General features: G+C 37.7%; 2 protein-coding genes across 2 annotated transcripts; one reads left to right on the top strand and one right to left on the bottom strand.

The window, feature by feature from the left end:
• Nucleotides 1-231: 231 nt before the first annotated feature.
• LOC109046470 (exosome complex component RRP40-like) lies at nucleotides 232-2292 on the bottom strand. Its single transcript, XM_019064216.2, has 4 exons — nucleotides 2018-2292; nucleotides 1581-1730; nucleotides 1310-1461; nucleotides 232-713 (listed from the first exon to the last, which is right to left on the bottom strand). The coding sequence occupies exons 1-4, from the start codon at nucleotides 2243-2245 to the stop codon at nucleotides 506-508; spliced, it is 738 nt and encodes a 245-aa protein (XP_018919761.1). The 5' UTR covers nucleotides 2246-2292; the 3' UTR covers nucleotides 232-505.
• Nucleotides 2293-2798: 506 nt separating this feature from the next.
• Nucleotides 2799-21407, top strand: tcerg1a (transcription elongation regulator 1a (CA150)). Its single transcript, XM_042738099.1, is given in 21 exon segments — nucleotides 2799-2908; nucleotides 3327-3528; nucleotides 3664-3816; nucleotides 5515-5794; nucleotides 6544-6602; nucleotides 6605-6783; nucleotides 9890-10089; nucleotides 10377-10486; nucleotides 10561-10649; nucleotides 10821-10981; nucleotides 12384-12462; nucleotides 12956-13088; nucleotides 15008-15097; nucleotides 15227-15345; nucleotides 16192-16342; nucleotides 18950-19114; nucleotides 19313-19495; nucleotides 19618-19797; nucleotides 19897-19980; nucleotides 20102-20202; nucleotides 20367-21407. Coding segments are annotated over 21 exon segments (2967 nt in total). The 5' UTR covers nucleotides 2799-2861; the 3' UTR covers nucleotides 20569-21407.
• The last annotated feature ends 68 nt before the right edge of the window (nucleotides 21408-21475 follow it).

The following is a 21475-nucleotide window of genomic DNA, read 5'->3' as shown; positions in this document are numbered from 1 at the left end:
CACATGCCTGTAAAAAAGGGATAGCTGGATATAAAATGACGCTGGTTACAGTCATTGCATTACTCTTATCCAAACATCTTAAGTCATTTCCCGCAACTACCAGTATAGCAGCAACTTTCAAAACCACAAGCCGGTTAAGAAACTGGAGAAAAAGTGCCCCCTTCTGGATACAAACAACACAGAGAACATAGAAGTTATGATGATCATCACAACAACAAAAATCAGTTTGCATTTGCTGTTTCACCAGGATTTTATTCATTTTTACTCATACAAAAGTGTATTTTTAGAAAAAAGGGGCAAACAATGATTTCTTAAAAGAGAAATGGTGACTTCTCTTCCTTATTCTGTATTCAAAACTGGAAATACATCGGAAGTGATGTTCATTGCAGGCTCTGTTATTTCTGAACCTTTTCAGAGGCTTTGAATATCTGAAAACTGATGATGTGTAATTTTGGCATGTCCGTTACCAGGTGTATTATGGGAAAAGTGGTATTTCAGATGTCCTCTAGAGGGAGCCTTCTGCCACTCTCTTAAACAGTGTCTGTCTCTGTTGTGAGGTCATGTTCTCGGATGTCTCCAGAAGATTGGTCACTATCAGCGTCTGCTGAACAGTCTTTGCTTTCACCCACACTCTGCCATTCATTCCAACAACCAGCTCGAAGGGAAAAATCTTCTCCAGGTCCTTTATTATTTCACTCTGAGGAGCCAGAAGTCTGATGGCAAGAACAACCCCACATTCTTTACTTTAGCTTTTGAAGTTGAAAAACATTTCATGCACTGGTCAATTTTGAGATTTTGGCTTTTCATAACATGCAAAATACACTTATTTTAATTCAATTACAATAGCCATTTTCTTAAAATAATTTCACTTCAGTAGCACAAAAACTTAATTTTAATTTTTTTTTTTCCTAAAAACACAGTAAAAACATTTTTTTCAGGCTGTTGACGGTATTTTGTGGAGTGTTAAAAAGAGATATCAAAAATCCTATCTGTAAAATAATTTGACGCTAATATGACAACAAAATGAAACAAGATTTTGAACCTGGCTTTATTCAGTATTCAGATTTATGCAAATTAGTGTATATTTGATTAGATAATGCATCATTTGCATATTCAAACTACATTTCCGTAACTTGTAATACAAAAAAATATTTTCAATCTTAACGTAAACTATCAACTAGGATAGTACGGTAATATAGTACTGCACTTAATTTTATTTTTACCCCATTCGCCTGGGGTGTCTTGTTTTTAAAGTTAAGCTAGGAAGTATATAGATTTCTAAGCTGTATTACATGGACAAATCACAAACCTGCGCACGAGTCCCAGTGATACTTTAAAGAGCAGCCCATCAGCTCCAAACACCCCCATCCCATTGGCCCTGCCACAGCTGTCTATACAAACCAACTCAGGTTCCATATCTTTGTTGGCAATTGTGAACTGACCGTACACCAAATCTCCGACCTGCAGAACAAAACCACACAATATCATTGTGTACATTCATAATACAACATAAATAGGGCTCTTAAAGAAATAACAATACAAGTGGGGTCTGAGAGTTTTAAAAATATTTGACAAGGTACCTGCACATTAGGTCTGTTCCTCTTGGTTGCTCCCTCAAATGCTAGATATGAAAGAGATGCCTGTTCACTTCCTCCCACGTCCACTTTGAAGATATCTCCAGACTTTGAAGTCACAACGCCGATCACACTTTCACCTTTGGCTGGTACATACTGGAAGAAATAAGGATTAACAGAACTATTTAGCTTTACTGTGTGACTGCTTGCTTTTGAAAAATGAAAAACTTTTTATTGTTAAACTGTATTTTGAAAATTACCAAAAATAAGTATACACGTTCTGAATATTAGGAGCATTTTATTGAGAAAAAAAAATTATAATGGGCATTAAACATTTATTTAAAATTAAATATATGAATACAATTACAAAATGTAATTTCAAACAGAACAAACATTAGCTGCGCTAAAATAATAAGTGCACTGGTGTGAGTCCAGTTCCTCACCCGTCTCTGCTGAGAGTCTATCCAGTACATATTTGGCTGTTTATGGCGCAAAATTCCACTTTTACACACTTGAACTTCCTCTCCGTTTCTCCGGAGCCCTGGACCGCATATGATCTTTTCGGTTTTGATACTACCATCTCCGGATTCAGGCAACCTGAAAGAGAACACATCTCCGGGTAAAAGCACTTCACCGATTTTCTCTTTGAAACAAGCATGTATGGTGTCCATTGCTAAAAAGCAACGTGAGTGCCCTGTGTTTGTGTACTTCCGGAACCGAGAAAAACTCTTATTTTCAAAATAAAAGTTTAGAAAATTTTCTGATAGAAATAAATTTTTTAAAAGTATGTTATTTTAAATCACTTAGAGATTAGTTATTTGATCCAACCATTAGAAAAAGTGTAAACAAACAAACAAACAAATACTGTCAAAAACAAAACGATAAAGCCATAAAATCTATCTAAAAATATTAAGATTTTAAGATATTAAGAAAGTATTAACGCAACAACCAGGATTTTACTAACAGAAGCAAATAGGATATGATACGTTTTATAATTTTGTAGGGAGTCCTATAACCTATTTTACACTTTTTTTTTAAATCAAAATCTTATGAGGCAGTTCCCTTGTCACTTCACAAATTACCCTGATCTGATGAAAACAGTTTGGGGAAAATATATTTAGGACCAATTCAGAAATATTGATTATTCAAAACTATGAGAGTCTATCTAATCTAATGGTAAATAAAGGTATTATCTTAAGTTTATTTTTTTTTTAATCCATTTGACGGCCGTACACCAGACTCCATCGGAAATGCGCCGAGGGGACTTTTGTTTAATTTATTCCCGTTATGGCGGAGCACGCAGAGGCAGAAGGCATTGGCCTGGCAGCTAACAGGTGTGGGTTTGGCATTATTTTTCATTCACCGGCTAACACAAACGATCAATTATAGTTAGCTTCAGTTTTTCCTTAACAGTACACTGAATAACGTTTCGCAGTTGGCTAATGTGAAACTCTTTTAAGTTTCGTGTGGCCTGTCGGGTCGTGGACAATGAAAGCATCATAACAGCATACTGCTGAATTCTTTTACATCAGTATGTCTTGACTTTTTAGAGCACTTCAAGCTACAAATCGTGTTTTTAGACATAATTGCGTCATATAAAGTCTATTATGGCACCTCAGGAAGATTTGGGCGTTATGGTTCGTAAGAATGAGTTATGCTGTGTTGATTTGCTATTCAGTGTCTGTCTGCAGAAGTCGTTGTGTGCTGTACGGATACTGTTTGTTAATAAGTTTTGTTTTTTCGCACCATCAGCATGGCTCAGCAGCCAGCACTCCGGTTTCCTGCCGCTGCCCCTCCACCCGCCAACCCCTCCACCCGCAGGCAGCCTTTACTGAGCACCCCCGTGCCTCCCTTTCCTATGATGAGGGGTCCTCCACCTCCTGCCCGGCCGCCCTTCGGACGAATTCCCTTTGACCCCAGTGTACCCCCTCCCATGGGTGCCCCACCTTTACAGGTATGAATATTACATCAGATACCATTTATTAAGTTAATTCTCAACTTTAATTTTTTTAATTGGAATGGAAAGAAGAGGTTGGGAATTGGGAATTGGGAAGGTTTCATTGACACCTATGATTTCTTTTTCACTTTAAGACCCCCGTTTATGCCTCCACCTGGAGGATCCATGCAACCTCCACCTGGCATGATTTTCCCTCCAGGAATACCACCTACAGCCTCTCCTGCTCCTCCTTCCCTAACCTCTACAGAAGAGATCTGGGTGGAGAATAAGAGCCCTGAGGGCAAGGTATGACTTCTGAATCTTTGTGGATTGAAAGACATTGTTGGTTCCCTATGGCCAAGTGTTTTGGATTGTGTTCCTTCGTCACTTGATGTGGAGAGTTGTATTCTTGTTTTTATGAATTATTTGAGTACAATGTTTAAAAGAACTGCTTTTATTTAAACTGGAAAACATTTGTAATATCACAAATGTTTTTACTGTCACGTACAAACAATTTAATGAATCACTGCTGAATAAAAGTACTGTTTTCTTCAGAAAAACTAACTTTAGGACACTAGTGTGTATTATATATTCTGAAATTATGTATTTATAAATATACTAAAGACTCTGGAGTAACTGCACAGGCAATTGACCGTTCGCAAAGAGCTTGATTGGCAGGCGGATTGACCAATCAGAACGCGGATATTATGTGCTGTCACTGCTATCCACCAGCTTGCCCGACAGCTACAGCCGGTCTCCATAGAAATCCATGTTAAAACGGGGTAAAAAAGATCAATTGAATTGAAACTTTTTCAGTATAACTAAAAATAAATATGTGCCGAGGGTTAAGCTGTGCTGTTGTTGGCTGCCACAGTAATGTCAATAAGCTAAGGAATTCCTTTAAAAAAAAAAATTTAAGTACCAGAAAACCTGTCATGTCAGGCATTGTATGCATGGCTTGCAGCGCTTAAGTTAAAATACTGAGTGTTAAATATAAAATGATATGTTAAAATGTGTGCTCTTATCATTCTGTGGACAAAATCCCATGAACTTCGCCCGATCAGGAGCTGTAAATGCTGTTTATGTGCGCTCATCTGTTTTCAGTGCAGCTAACCTCGGGTCGCTTCATGTCATATTCCCACTCAGTAAACTATGGCAGTTCCTTTACTGCAAAAAGACCGGTTATTGCAATACTCTAAAGTGATGAAACTATGGCGCCATGTGCTTTTTTTTTTTTTTTGGCGCCATGTGCTTTTAAAAAAAAAAAAAAAAGGAAAATATGTAAATGAGCATGTCCAGTAGCCGCAGCTGTATCCCTTCTAGCTTTAACCACAAATCAGACAAGAGAGTGGATTAACCTCGGTGGACTTAAACTTGAAAAATGGTGTGTTCTGTGGTTGAAATAAAATATTTTCTGATGTTTATTTATGTTAATTTCATGCTTTACATAAATATGAAAAGAAGATCGATTCACGAATTTGAACTGAGGCAACACAGTGATCTGTCACAACACAGTAGTATTAAAGAACCACAAAACGGTCTTTATTGTTTGAATTTCTTTAAAAATGACAATTCGAAAGCTCAGAGTCCTGAGACCTTGTTTCTTACCAGAAGTAACCTGCTTTGTATTGTCTGTCTGCATGTTGTCAGTTTCCTCTTTGCTCTGCGTAGTATTTTTCACTGCGTGAGAACATCATGTGTAGTGTGAGAGAGGCATTGCTTGTCAGGGATAGCAACAGTAACTAAGGACGGTGGGTCTTTGCGAACGGTCAATTGATAAGATATTACAAATTCTATTTTGCATAAGAAATAAAAGCGTAATCCTTTGGATTTTGCGTAATGTGTATTTTTGAAGTTCACTATGTATTGCACACAGTGTGCTGTTGCATTGTTACACTTCTTGCTTGATACAATTAGATGATAACATAAATAAATATTTGCTTTTTTTTACAGTGCAAACAGCTTGATCTCCTTTCCTCATCTTTTTGCTTTTCTTTATCATTAGTGTATTATTACAATGCACGTACAAGGGAGTCATCCTGGACGAAGCCTGAAGGAGTGAAGGTGATCCAGCAGGCTGAGCTGGGTCCGATGATGCTGAACCAGGTGGCGGCGGCAGCAGCCAGTGGAGGTTCCAGCGGGCCTGGTCCATCTGTCAGCATCCCAGCTGCAGCCAACAGCACTACAACCACACACACCTCCCAGAGCCCCTCCACGGTCATGAGCTCCACCTCCTCTCCCAGCATCACAGCAGCCTCACCTCTCCTCCCAACACCTGTGTCAGGTAAATGTCATTCCAGTGAGACCTCTAAGCAACAGCTTTTTTGAGATTTCATTTGTTAACCAATAATTTATAAGCTTTTTGGGTCACAAACAGCATTCTGGAGAAGCTTGTTTCATTCCCCATATGTTTGTTAGTTTGTTCATTTTGTCTTGGTTTCAGAAGTTGTTTAGGGTCAGAAACTCATTTGAGAAAAAAAAAAATTGTTCCCCATATTTGCTTTATTATTTTTTTTCTGGGTGTCAGAATTAGAAACACGTTCTGGAGAAGTTTTTGTTCCCCATTTATTTATTTATTTATTTATTTATTTTGTTTCATTTTTCTAAGTGCCAGAAATAGTTTTGGATCAGGATTTGGGATTAATTTTTGTTACCCATTTGTTTGTTCGTTTATTTTGTCTGGGTGCCAGAGGTTGTTTTGGGTCAGAAACTCACTCGGGGGAAAAAATGTTTTGTGCCCCATATTTTATTTACTTTGTCTGGTTGTCAAAAGTTGTTATATATTGGAGAAACATTCTACAGAAGTTTGTTTTGTTCCCTGTTTATTTGTTTGTTTGTTTTTTTCTGGGTGTCAGAAATTGTTTTGAATCAGGATTTGGGCTTAATTTTTGTTACCCATTTGTTTGTTTGCTTTGTCTGGGTGTCAGAATTTGTTTAGGGTTGTGGAGAAAGATTTGTTCCCTTTTTTTTTTTTTTTTGTTGTTGTAAGTTGTTTTTGTTCAAAAATTCTGTACCCAATTGTTTGACCTGTAGCCCATGATGTCAGGGAGATGCCGTCAGTTGTAACCACGGCCCCAAGTGCAATGTGCAAAATGAGCAACCCTAGTAGGATGTGTATAATCCTACGGTTGTTGTGGTGGTGATTACTGGAGGACCACCTCTTCTGGTTGTTAGCCATACTATGCCACAGCCCGCTGCTCCAATGCCAGGATTCCCTTCTGTCATGGTGCCACCCTTCAGAGTGCCCCTGCCTGGCATGCCCATTCCGCTGCCCGGTAGGTTTGACCTTTGAACTTGTTGAATCATCTCTACCCTGTCAAGAATTCTTTTGTTCTAGTATGCGACTGCCTTTCTCTCCTCTGTTCCTTGTCTTTCTGTCTTTTTCACACTATCCAGTGCATGTCTGTAGTTTTTACTGGAACCTGTAGGCTCATAAGTTGCCGAACATCTTTAATGAAATTGTATGACAAAAATGATTTTAGAAAGCAAAGCAAGCTCTATTGTAATATATTAAAGGGGTCATATGATGCGATTTCAAATTTTCCTTTCTCTTTGGAGTGTTACAGGCTCTTGGTGCATAAAGAAGATCTGTAAATTTGCAAAGACTAAAGAGTCTCAAACCCAAAGAGATATTCTTAATAAAAGTTAAGACTCAACCACAACCCACTAAAACAGCTCATTCTTACACACCCCCACGTTTACGTCATTATGTGGGAAGATTTGCATAACGCCACCCAAATGTTCAAGCAAAGAAAGAAGGTGTAACTTTTATTCTCTCTGATGCGCTGCTGCCATGTTGTGGAGACACTGTGTGTTTCGTGAGTGAAACTACTTTGTTTGGCCTTCCAAAAGAGGACATGATTAGAAATCAGTGGTTAAGTTGTATTTACAACACTGTTCCGGAAAAGTTCAAACCAAATATTCAGATGTGTGCAGCGAATTTTATGGAGGATGAGGACTGTTTCCTGAACCAGTAGCCTACAATGCCGGTGTCTGTTTCTATAAAGTGGGGCAATCCCAAATTTGCAAGGACAGTCTGGCTCTTCTGTGTCTGATGGAGGATTTGGACTGTTTCCTGAACCAGTAGCCTACACGAGTGATTTCAATGTTAAGTCAATGCAAAGACGCGAATAGACAACCTGTGGCGCGTTTCGCGCGAATGAGGCGGCGCGAATGACGCGGCGCGAATTGAGCGTTTCGGGGCGTTTTGAAACGCGCGAAACTCGCGATTCGCGCGAAACGCGCTGTTTTGGCGTGCGGAACGCATGTGAAATTTCGCGCTGCGTTAACCAATCAGGAGCTTGCTCTAGTAGTGACATGATTACGATGTAGCGAGCAGAGGGAAAATCCGAAACAACAATGGAGGACAAAGTCATCATCGCTGTATGTGGATACCCGGAGCTATATGATACTTCATCATACTTCTACAGAAACAGGAATAAAAAGGATCTTGCTTGGAAGAAAGTGAATTTATATTTTATCTTGAACCAGTAAAGAGACATCAGAGCCAGCGGCAAATGTCAGAAGGACTAGCCGAGTTGAGACTGCTCTAGGCGGATACATGATCACTGAGCTCCCGCTGATCGCATGGAGCTCGTCTCCGAAATCGGCGAAACACATTTTTTAAATGGACGCTGTTTTTATAAATAACAACCGCATATTTGAGTTTAAAACAACTACATTCTCGCCTGAAATACTTTTTAAAACTAACTTTCATGACACGATAACAATAATATTTTGAAAACTATCCGAATAAAAATGGTGGTTGAAATCACAATGCTGCGTGAACTCAACTGGCAGAAGCCTGTTGTTAAGTTAATTTCACGCGCGAATGAAGCGAATTTCACGCGCGAATGAAGCGAATGAACTCAAAAAATGTTCAAGCGTCCAACTACCGCGTGAATAGCGCGATTTATTCGCGCAAGTCGCGTCTGGTGTGAACGCAAATAGCGCGATTTATTCGCGCAAGTTGTTTATGGTGTTTGCGAATTATTATTATATTTCTTGATTTTGAGCAGTGTAGAGTAGCGCTTGTTGTTTGTCGTTTCTCCAATCACAAATGCAGACATGGTTTTATGTTTATGCAGCGCGATACACAACGCAACGCGTAAAAACACAGTATAAATCATTATAATCAGTAATTATGTCCCCACTGGATGCAATAAATGCCTCGTTTATAATGGGTTTTATTGTTTTTGTCTTGTCGTGCTGGGACACGGCATCACAGTATGTTAAGGGGTGTAACATTTCTGTCACACGCTTGAGGTATTCGGCAAATCGCAACACACTGGATAGCTGGCCAATCAGAGCACACCTCGCTTTTCAGAACAATGTGCTTTGTAGAAATCGATGCGTTTCAGAAAGGCGGGGCATAGAGGAGCAACAATAATGTACAGTATGTGCAAAATAATGTGTTTTTTGAACCTTAAACCACATAAACCCATTGCATTACACCAAATACACAAAATAATGTTCTTTTTAGCAACATCATATGACCCCTTTAGATGATAAATGCAGTCTTAACTACTGCATTAATGTCGTGGTGTTGCAGAAGTGACATTCAGTCTTCTATAGATGGCAGTAATCCGCCATTTTCATGTGTACTTGTTGTCAAGCAACATAGGCTGATATTATCGCCTAATTTCAGTTGAATATAGATCAGCTAGCACTGTAGGAGATATTGTAGTGTTTTCATCATAAATTATCTAGTATTTGCTCTCCTTACACCTGGAAGCAGTAGTTGACATATGTTTGTGTCTTTTCCAACACTCTTTGCTTGCGTATACGCTCTTTCAGGTGTAGCAATGATGCAGATAGTCAGCTGTCCCTATGTAAAGACTATCTCTCCTCCCAAAAACGGTAATTCCCTTCCCCCTTATGGCATGTTAGTAACTGTTGTGCATCTTTATGCTTTTTTTTCAATGTAATCATTTCCAATTAGAGGCCCCTCTGTTTCTTACAAATGAGACATAGGCTGACTCACTTCGCTTTTTTTTTTTATTGTTTTTGACATTTAGATGTTTTTTTTTTTCCCCTCTGAAAACTTACAGTTGAGTTGTAGGCAGTAGATGATAAACTGCAATAGAAATTCAAATAGCACAGTGTTGTGAGTGGCGTAACTGTGTTCCTACCTTGTGTCCCTTTTTTCTTTAATGTTTTTAATGTGATATTGTGGTGGTATTGTCTTTGCATGCATTAGCCCCATGTTTAATTGAAGTTTTTTTTTTTTTTTACTAGTAGAAATTCTATTTATTTATTTTTTTGTCATATTATGTTGTATAACTATGTGTAACTAATATAACTATGCAAAATCATTGTATTATTATGGAAGAGAAGAGCTACCTGTCTTGAACCGATTCTGATTTTGTGTATGTTGTATCGGTATGCTCCCTGGCATGGCCCCACCTTTAGTACCCATGATGCCTCATCAGATGGCAATGGCTGGGCCCTCAGGACTGCCCGGTGCTCTGAGTACATCTGACTGGACTGAGTTTAAAACCCCAGAGGGAAAGTCCTACTACTACAATAAACACACACAGGAGACCACCTGGGACAAACCAGAAGAACTCAAAGAGACAGGTTAGAAACTGGGACAAAGACGTCCACTAGGGCAATTACCCATGGCATGACTTGTAAAAAAAATAAAATAAGTTAAATATTAATTACCAATGACATTTTCTTTTTAAATACTGGTGTTGTGCTAATTCTGTTAAATTGTTTTTTAATGTGACGCTTTAAGATGAGTGCTGAAATGTGCAAAGATGCTTATAACACATAATTTCCAGTCAGTATTATATATTTATTTTTTCAACTGTCTTCAGTATTTCCTGATTTGACAGTTGATCTTCTCCATGTCTCTATAACAGAAAAAGAGAATGAGAAGATCAAGGATGCAGCTCTTGACATGATTGATGCTGAAATCATGGAAATGGAAGATGGAAGCCCAAAAATCGATCCACCAAAAGAGAAGAAAGAGGTTGGTGGTGTATCTAGTTTTCTAAATTGTTGTGCGTAAACAACCGTTTCTGACATCATCTGTGTTATTCCTAGGAGCTGAAAGAGGAGGAGATGACAGAGGAACAGAAGGCAGCGAAAAAGGCAAAGCCTGTTGCAACCACACCTATTCCTGGCACACCATGGTAGGCAGCTGCTGTTTACACAGGTTTATTTGATTTGCACAAATCAGATCAACTACATTTATAGACAAGCTTTGATTTATAAATTAAGTGAAAAAATTATTTAGAGCTTTTGGATGTTGGCTCTGTGTATTGGATTTACCTGTGCCCAATGCTTACGCATATGTGTTTCAGGTGTGTGGTGTGGACGGGTGACGAGCGAGTGTTCTTTTACAACCCAACCACGCGTCTGTCCATGTGGGAGCGGCCGGAGGAGCTGGTGGGACGGGTTGATGTTGATAAAGCGCTCCAGGAACCTCCCCACAAAAGAGGCCTGGACAACGGCAACAAACTGGGTAAAGGTCATCTCCATAAAAATGCATCTGCTGCATTTAATGTTAAATATCTCTTGTATGAAGTATTTTCACTTTTTCGTAGAAATTACAGATTATTTATGCGTTCTTCAACACATATTTACAAAATATCAAAATAATGCTGTATCCAAACCATGTGCAATGTACTAATTTTCCATAATCAAGTAATTGATGAAACAGCCAGTAAGTAGAGCTCCAAACAAAAATAAAGAAATAAAGAAGCGTCAAATATTTTTTTAAGTGCCAGCATAGAAATTAACTTGCACTTGAATTTTAAGCACTTACACTTCCAGTCCAAATTTTTGAACAGTAAGATTTTTATTTGATCCAAAATACAGCAAAAGCAGTAATATTGTGAAATATTTTCACTATTAAAAATAACTGCTTTCTATTTGAATATATTTTAAAATGTAATTTTTTCCTGTAATCAAAGCTAAATTTTCATCATGATTGCTCCAGTCTTCATTGTCACATGATTCTTCAGAAGTCATTGTAATATGCTGATTTGCTAAAACATTTTTTATTATTATTCTCAATATTTAAAAGTACTTTTTTTTTCATGATTCTTTGATGAATAGAAAGATCCAAAGATCAGCATTTATCTGAAATGAAAAGCATTTGTAACATTATACACTATACCATTTTTTGGGGGGGAAAGAAATTATAAAAAATTAATACTTTAATTTAGCATGGATGCTTTAAATTGATCAAAAGTGAGGAAAAAGACATTTAGAATGTTACAAAAGATTTCTTTTTCAGACAAATGCTGTTCTTCTGAACTTTCTATTCATCAAAGAAACCTGAAAAATTCTACTCAGCTGTTTTCAACACAATAAAAATGTTTTTGAGCAGTAAATCAGAATATTAAAATGATTTCTGAAGGATCATGTGACTAGAGTAATGATGCTAAAAAGCTTTGAATCACAGGAATAAATTACATTTTAAAATATATTCAAATAAAAAAGTTATTTTAATGAAAATGATTTTTATTTTAAAAATGTACTGTTTTTTCTGTACTTTGGATCAGATTGCCTCAAGATGTCTTGGTGAGCAGAAGAGACTTCTTCAAAAAACATTTTCTTACAAATCTTACTGTTCAAAAACTTTTGACTGGTAGTGTACTTTGTCATCCTGCCATGTGTACTGTATATTGTAAGTCTGCCCACCTTTTATAGCACATCCATTTTCATGCCTTTCATAGTTGTTCTGCATATATTTTTCTAAATTTGTGTCTATGCTACACCTCCGAAAACAAAAGTGGGCAAAACTCCTGTCTGCATGTCAGCTGTGAGCATGAAGTGTTTTCTATCCATGTCAGACCTTCAACAGCTTGTTAATAACTGTCCAAACCTTCTGTTGCATGTTTGTGTTTCCTGGGACACAGTGCTAGCAAAAGAGGAGCAGGAGTTTGCTGTAGCAGAAGACACACCTGAAGATGAACCCAGCAAGGCCAAGAGACGAAAGTGAGAATTTTTACAAAACCGTGTAAAAAGTCAGTTTTGACTTTTCAGAGGAAGTTGCATAAAATTCTTCATGTCTCCTAGCACTTAAAGGCAGTTCACGCAAAGTCAAATGCAAATGAAATGAAAGTATAAAATGAGAATTTTTTTAACTGTTCATGCTTAGTCAGATGCCAGAATTTCTTCATTCTCTAAAAAAAAGTTGACTGCCAGAATTAATTGTTTGGATATTAAAATAAAGTAAACAGCATCTGAACAATTAAAAATGTGTCTGGTCTAAATAATATTTATTCCCCACAGTCTTGTGGGGAAGGCGTCGCCTAATGGATAAAGAGTTTGACTCCTAACCCTATTATATTATGGGCTGTGAAATAAGTCTAAAACATTTGTTTTGTTATCTTGTGCGAGTTCATGCCAAAAGTTCAGACTTGATGTGAATAAGCTGGTTTAGGCTTAGTCGCATATCTTTTGACTGATTTGTTGTTTTGTGCATTAGGATAGAGGAGAAGGAGGCTGACACAGAGAAAGAGGCAGCTATGGAGGCAGAGCTGAAGGCAGCACGTGAGAGAGCCGTGGTTCCTCAGGAAGCTCGGATGAATCAGTTTAAAGACATGCTGCTTGAGCGAGGGGTAAGACACATACATTTTATTTTATAAGTAAATAGATGCATACGCGCACAAACTACCTTGCAAAAGTCTGTAGTCTGTAAGATATATATATTTTTTTTAAATGAGCACCTATTCAGCAAGGATGCATTAAATTGATGAAAAGTGACAGTAAAGACATTTATAATGTTACAGAATATTTCTATTTTAAATAAATGCTGTTCTTTTTAAAATCTTGCTTTGAATTGTGTTTTGTTTGTAAACAAATCTGCGGTAAAATGAAGTGAACAAAGGACCAAGTTCTTACTGATCTGGTCTGGTACTTATTTAAAAATAAATTTCATCTACTCTTACCTTATATTGGGATCAGAAGGAAGGCAATGCAAAGACTGCGTTTTCCCACAGCTTAGCACTGCACAGCATCTTGTTGTCTTTGGAGCATCTTTATTCTGTTTAGATCTGCGTTGTTTAGCCACGCTATTACATCATAGAGTAGTACATTCCACAAGCTGTCGTTTTGGCAGACTAGCTTCAATGTAAGCTATTTTTAGAATAATGAGAAAGTTTTGAGTTCTTAAACTTACAGGATGTTTTTATAGTACAATGACCTCATTTATGTCAAAAGATCAAGGGAATTTAGATTTCTCAGTTCATGTCATGACTCCTTTAATAATAAATAATCCTTAAATAATAATTCAGTTCCATATCAGATGAAGGGTTTCTGAAGAGTGATGTGACACTAAAAACTGGAGTAATGGCTGCTGAAATTTCAGATTTGCCATCACAAGAATAAAATATATATATATATAAAAAAAAATTCAAACAGAAAACAGTTTTCCTAATTGGTAATTTCCTAACTGTTTTTGTCTGTATTTTTGATCCAATAATTGCTGTTTTGGTGAGCTTAAGAGACTTTGTTCAAAGTCAAAAAAAGATCTTACTGACCCCAAACTTTTGAGAGAGAATGCATGTCTATTTTTTGTGGATTTCATTAGTACTCTGTGAATCCTATGAGAGATTAAGTAATCTGGTCTGAATGATGATGACAAGGCAGCGCTATATTTATTCCTCAGGTATGCTAGTTAGTTGGGCCTAGTTTTAAATCCAGTGTATACTAATGTACTTATGTAATGTACTTATGTAATTAAAAAGTCAACACAAAATAAAACTGCTTATTTCATAACAAAATGGCAGAGCGATTTGGCTGGGCGTGATCCTGCAGTGCAGTTTATATATTTATTTTCTGGTCTTAAAGGTTAAACCCATCATTTGTTTAAGCTACGGTTCTCATTAAAATACTCGCCTGACATTTTCAGGTGATCAAAGAACCACTGATCAGTGGAGTCTCGCATCTCCCCCTCTTGGCAACAGATTTGATGTTTCTACTATGAAATATGGATAAACGCATATGTCGCTTATGTGATGGAGATCCCTTCAAGTCTGTACTAGAGAGCTATCTGCCCTTTGCCACGTCGTCCAATGCCAAAGATGAAAGGCACATTTGCAGTCAAAGGGTCTCATCATCAAGGCAAGACCCCTTCCTCCTCTCCTCATCCTCGGACCCCCACGTGTCTGAGAGGTGCCATACAGCAGCATATACAGTCATCACTCGAGTAGACGAGCTGCCCGTTCACCCCCATCTAATTACACCTCTCTCATCACGCCAATTAGCATGGTGGGAAAAGTAAGGGTTGGAGGCTGAGAGATAGAAGCTGAGGACCACCTGTCGATGTGTGTCATTCATTAGGGATGGTGGGATGGAGGATGAAAAGCAGTGGGCTCGCACACCCTGACTCCAGCGCCACAGGAGGGGGACACGCTCAGAGGGGCTCACCTACTAAACACTCTCTTCTAGTTATAATGGCCCTAATTAAGAGGAAGGGGGGTTGAAATGGCTCTATGTCTCTTTTTCTCCATCTCTAAATATCTTATTTTTTTAACAGGTCTCTGCATTCTCTACCTGGGAGAAGGAGCTTCATAAGATTGTATTTGATCCACGTTATCTGCTGCTCAATCCCAAAGAGAGAAAACAGGTACACACACACACACACACACACTGTATCATGCCTCTACCATGTTCACAAAATAAAAACAGATTGAAATCAGTCTCCAAATATAGTGTACATGTGCCCACTCGTCTCACGCCACTGTGCACTCTGCAGGTGTTCGATCAGTATGTGAAGACACGTGCTGAGGAGGAGAGGAAGGAGAAAAAGAATAAAATCATGCAGGTCAAAGATGACTTCAGGAAAATGATGGAGGAAGCTAAACTGGGTGTCAGGTAAACGCTTAAACCTTTCACTAAGGACCATCTGGATAAACCTAATTCATCAATGCTGTTAGTGTTAAGAATGGTGTTCACATGCTTAAAGGTGTTTATCAGAAATAAGCCAAGTAGGTTATGAAATAATATACCGTTTTAAAATGTTGGGCTTTGAAAAGTTTGCAGTTCAATGGTTGTCCATCTGCATGCTGACATAGACAAATAATTAAAAAATAACAGTAACACATCCTTTGTGAACAGCCTCTAAGTTTCTTTTTGTTTAGTTAATGTTTTGACTAATTAATCAAAATAACTGTAAAATATTTCAGAAAATAAATATTTTAGTAGAATCAGTGATAGATTTTTTTTCAGGATTCTTTGGTGAATAGAAAGTTCAAAAGAACAGTTTTTTTATTGATATAGAAATCTACAAATGTCACTATAGATCAATTCAATGTGCCATTGCTGAAAAAAAAAAGTATTAATTTCTTTAAAAGAAATCTTGCTGACCTCAAAATTTTGAACAGTAGTGTAATTAATTGTATTAAAAATATTTTAATGATTGACATCCCTAATTCAGTGGTAACCTGGTATGGTCTGTTACCACAACATTCAAATCAAGTTATTTTTATTACTGTAGTTCTTTTTACAAGCTATGATATTTCAGAGCAACTTGGGCAAAGCAACATATCCTGAAGCCCTTGGTGAGGAAAGGTGACTGTGGCAAGGAAAAAAAACCTATAAGATGTTTAGGTAGTGGAGAGAAAAAAAGCCTTGAGAGGAACCCATCCTTCTTTTGCTTTGCTATGAACGTAAATATGCTAAATGCGTAATCTAACAATAGGGACTTTGCCGTCTCCACAGAACAACATTCAGTGAGTTTGCTGCCAAACACGCCAAGGATTCACGCTTTAAGGCTGTTGAAAAGATGAAAGACAGAGAAGCCATTTTTAATGAATACATGACGGCCTTCAAAAAGAAGGAGAAAGAGAACTCGAAGAATCGTGGAGAAAAGGTGAGGAGATGAAGTTTATATAGAACTATTACCACAAGCTGAGATGTCAATCCTATTAAACTTTCAGAAGTGGTACTTGTTATTTAACTGACATTTAATACAATAGAAGTAAGTGCTCAATGGGTGCACACAGAAGAACCAGGACCCCCTACCCAGACATTATTATACATTGGATATCTCTTGGTAACTTTTGAAAATACTTCGCATTCATTGTCATGAAATACACTGCATGTCCACAGACGAATACACTCGCAGACTGAGACCAAGAGACTGTGCCTGTCTGTTAGTTGTTCATGAGCTGTAATCTGCTCTGGCGTTTGGTCCACACACTTGCTGTCTTTGTGGCTAGGGTTAAGTGCAGAGTGTCTGGGCTGATTGCCTTTGGCAGCTAAAGGTCAGCAATCAAACATTAATGCCAGTGAAATGTCACCTGTGTGGGGGGGCCATAGGTTAGGAGGGAGTGTTCACCAGGTGGGGTTCACCAGAGGATGCCCGTCTAATTCTGGGATAATCAAAACATATTAACAACGATCAGGTGTCTTAGTCAAATTTTTAAGTAGTGACTCATTGGATTTGGAAACACAATTGCAAATGTGTAGTTCAGAAGTGAAGAAACATTGTCACAGAATCCAACAATATAAGTAACTAATTTAACTTGCCTTGCTCAAAGGTGTAGTAGTGGTGGGCAATGAGTTGTCATGATCTCATGTGGGATTTGAACCACAGTCTTTTTGTCTAATTGCCTAGATCTATATAGTTTATTTGAACCACAGTCTTTTTGTCTAATTGCCTAGATCTATATAGTTTATTATCTGAACTTTAGTGTAATGTAGTCATGTCTCTGATCTTTTTTTTACTTCAAAAATGTAATTTTTTTTATGCATTTATGGGTTTGCAGTAATTTTTTTTTGTCTGCAGACATGGGCTTGGGAGTCATTTTGAAGAAAACATTTTTGTCTTGCAGTTTTTCCAGACCTGTAAGGCCTTTGTTCATCTTCGGATTAAGATATTTTGAAGAAATCCAAGAGCTTTTTATTAAAGAAATATGCACGATTTGGTGAAGCAATAACAATGGACGAATCCGATAATGGTGATAGGATGTTCATTGGTTCTCCGTTTTTTACGGGGCAGCTGGGTTTGACGAATGTGATTCGCGGAAATTGCACAGCTGCAACCCTAGTGAAAGTTTATCATTTACTTTATTAAGTCCTCAGTTTGAAATATAAGAAACCATTAACCAACAACAAGGTCTTGATCTCTCTCCTTCGTGCCCAAAAATCAATTCTGTCAAAAAAAATTACTTGCCCTATCCAGTGATGAAATGTTGTTCTTGTGCATATCCCTGCTAAGGATAATTACCTTTGCTGTCATCTCTGATTCGCTAACTAATTATTCCACGATTCAATTAATGAATGGTTTTTGACCTGTGAACATCTCACGAGACGTCTTTGGTGTAATAAAAAAATCCGTAACACTTTACAATAATGTTTCTATTTTTTAGACTTAACAACATTATTTAACATTTACTAAGAAACTGCACTTCTACAACATTGTTAATTTCAACATTTAGGCTATAGCCTTCATTGTTGAAATCAAAAGTTGTACAGTATTTGTTAACATAGTTAATGCACTGTGGAAGTAACATTACCAAACAATGAACAGCTGCTGTTTTTTATAAACTAAGATAAACAAAGATTAATAAATATAGTAACAAAGTATTGCTCGTGGTAAGTTAATATGTTAACAATTCAAACCATATCCTAAAGTTACAAACAAATAATTTACTCAAATTTAAATAATACTCTGATGTTTAAATCATTTAAAATGAGAATGTAAGAAAAAATTAGATTAGATTTAATATCGCAATATATATCGTAGAAAATTAATATTGCGATGTATTTTTTCCCAATATCGTGCAGCCCTAAACACAAATTAAGATATTTTGATGAAATCCAAGAGCTTTCTGACCATGCATAGACTGCAAAGAAACTGAGACGTTCAAGGCCCAGAAAGGTAGTAGAAGAGAAGAAATTGTTGAATAAAGTCGTTATTTTTGTTTTCTTTGGGAACAAAATGTATTCTTGTAGCTTCATTACATTACGGTTGAACCCCTGATGTCACATGCACTATTTAAATGATGTCATTACTACCTTTCTGGGTCTTGAACGTGTCAGTTGCATTGCTGTCTATGCAGGGACAGAAAGCTCTCGGGTTTCATCAAAATCATTTTGTGTTCAGAAGATGAACAAAGGTCTTACGGATTTGGAACAACATGAGGTTGAGTAATTAATGACAGAATTTTTATTTTTGGGTGAACTATCCCTTTAAAGGTCTTTGCACACGGATTCCAAAATTCATCTGAAATTCTTGCACAATAAAAAATTTGGCCTCACGTTGTCAATAGCATTTACACACTTGCCTCTAAAACTTTCGTCCGTCATAAAAAAAAATTGGATCAGGTTAGATTTTCTGTGTTTTCGCATCTATAGCAAGCGTCTTGTTAGGAAAGGATGACGAAAAACGCATACAAAAATTACAGACTCGGTGTGCAAGGACCTTAAGCCCCAATACCCTATAGATTTATGTTGCTATTTTTTTTTTTTTAAGGTCAAGCAAGACTTTTTTGAGCTCCTGTCAGATTATCATGTTGATGGTCAGCAGCGCTGGAGCAAAGTGAAGGAAAAGATGGAGACTGACCCTCGCTACAAGGCTGTGGAAACTTCTGCAGCTCGAGAAGAACTATTTAAGAACTATGTGGAGCGTCTTGCCAAGGTTAGTGAAGCTGCTTCACTTTACACTTTACATGGTGCCGACCCAACAAATGAGAAATACCATTTTAAATATGCATGAAATTATAGGGCTTTAGAAATAATAAATACTTTTACATACTGCATAAAAGATAAATGTAAAAAAAAAAAGTTGTATTGACAACTTGGCTTTTTCTTTTATATGATCTTAATGCTCCTCCAGAATTCAAACTCTGAGAAAGAGAAGGAGCTAGAGAAACAGGCCCGCATAGAGGCCAGTCTAAGGGAAAGAGAGCGCATGGTGCAGAGATTTCGCTCGGAGCAGAGCAAAGAGATTGACCGTGAGAGAGAACAGCACAAGAGGGAGGAGGCGGTCCAGAATTTTAAAGCGCTCATGTCTGATATGGTAATAGACAGTGTTTCAGTATGATTTTATATCAAGCCAGATTGAATATCTCAGTCTGGAACCTTAATCTTAAATCTAACAATGTAAAATTATCATTAAAAATTGTTTTCTGCATGTGACAGGTAAAGTCATCTGATGCAAACTGGTCAGAGACACGTCGGACCCTGAGGAAGGATCACCGCTGGGAGTCATCCTCACTGCTGGAGAGAGATGAGAAAGAGAGGCTCTTTAACGAGCACATCGAGGCCCTCGCAAAGAAGAAAAAGGAGCAATTTCGCCAACTTCTGGATGAGACGACCTCGGTACATAGTGCCCTGATGCCATTACCTGGCTCATATGTCTAACTCTGTTTGTTGTCAGTTAATCTGTTGTCAATCTCAAATCTCTGTCCTCTACATCAGATCAATCTGATGACATCTTGGAAGGAAGTGAAGAAGCTCATTAAAGAAGATCCAAGATGCATCAAGTTTTCCAGCAGTGACAGAGTAAGGCCTGTCTTTTTTTTTCAAAAACAAGAATGTGTTGTACTCCTCTAGTCAAAAAGCTATGTCTTTGTTAAAGCTATAGAGTAAGTCTTTGTTCCTGCTGTTTACATTTTCACCGTAGAAAAGACAGAGGGAGTTTGGTGATTACATCAAAGACAAGTACATTTTAGCCAAAGCAGACTTCCGAACTCTTCTGAAAGAGACCAAGTTCATCACCTACAAGTGAGAAGCTTCAAATCTGTGATCATACAATTCTAGATTCTAATTCTACCATATAGAAAAACAATTATTTAGTAAGAGAAAACAGCAATAGTAAAAACTGTAACTGCTGTCCTGTTAATATATAGTTTTTCTGACTCCTTGCATGTCCTTTTTTGTGTCTCCAGATCACGTAAGTTGATGCAGGAATCAGAGCAGCACTTGTCGGACATAGAGACGATCTTGCAAAAGGATAAAAGGTACCTGGTTCTGGACTGTGTGTCAGAAGAGAGGCACAAACTCCTCATGGCATATGTTGAGGAGCTGGACCGCAGGGGACCACCTCCACCTCCCACTGCCTTTGAACCTGCTCGACGCTCCACTAAATGATAACACACCTCCCAGATATTTTTTCCACTCCTTGAGCCCACACTAACACCGTTCACATTATAGATGTGCAGAAATGGTAAATCACTCCAGCTCAAACATTTTACTTGACAAACCTTTCAAAGTGAATGGTTCATGCCACAGAGAGCATAATGGGTTAGTGACCAATTAATTCAGCTAAGCATAAGACACGGAAGAAGTATTTGGACCAACTGGAAGGGTTTTTTTTTATGATGCATTTCTACGTCATTTCAACAAGAAGCCAGTGTTTACATGTTCTTACACAAACTCTTTATCCGTCCATTCAAGGGTTAAAGCCACATTAGATGCTCAATGGTGATTGTAGAGAGTTCGTCATGTGTTTAGGTAATTGTCCTGAACATCATTGGAGGTATGACCACCTGGTGCCTGCTGACCTTTTTTTCCAGCTCTAGCCTCTGCAATCTCAAATTGCGAACATCAATTCCGTTTCACATGTCCCATCTTTTGCTCCAAACTGTGATTTGCTGAAATTGGGAGAACCTCCCAGTTTTGTGACCATTTTTGGTGACTTTAGTCACCTACAGGGATATTCAAGAATTATGAAAGCCTCTCTGTGTATATGTAATTTTAACCAACTGTTGGGTTAACATGTAAAAATTTTCTAGATGATGAATATATATGGATATGTATTCATTAGTTTGTTTACAGTGTGTTACAACTGACCGTATGAGCATTGGCAGTTGGCCATGTCAGCTGGTCTTACGGTTTAATTTAATTGTCCAGATGTTTCTTAAAAAAAGATCTTGTTTTTTGCTTCATGTACAGTTGAAGTTTAATAAAAGCAACCATTTCTTTTTTTTACTTCTGTGACTGGATTTTACATTTTGCAGGTTTGTGCAGTATGTGTAGAACAGCTCAAAGCAGACGA

This window comes from Cyprinus carpio, chromosome B14 (assembly GCF_018340385.1).
Source record: "Cyprinus carpio isolate SPL01 chromosome B14, ASM1834038v1, whole genome shotgun sequence".
Classification (NCBI taxonomy): Eukaryota; Metazoa; Chordata; class Actinopteri; order Cypriniformes; family Cyprinidae; genus Cyprinus; species Cyprinus carpio.
The sequence above is the reverse complement of the archived record's forward strand: the minus strand, read 5'-3'. Positions and strand labels throughout refer to the sequence as shown.

Excerpts from the sequence above, each read along its gene's own strand:
- LOC109046470 (XM_019064216.2), bottom strand. The coding sequence starts at position 2,245 with ATGGACACCATACATGCTTGTTTCAAAGAGAAAATCGGTGAAGTGCTT. Across the intron at positions 1,731-2,017 it reads TAGACTCTCAGCAGAGACGG|TATGTACCAGCCAAAGGTGA; the intron begins GTGAGGAACTGG and ends TATTTCTTCCAG. Across the intron at positions 714-1,309 it reads TCACTGGGACTCGTGCGCAG|ACTTCTGGCTCCTCAGAGTG; the intron begins GTTTGTGATTTG and ends TCTTGCCATCAG.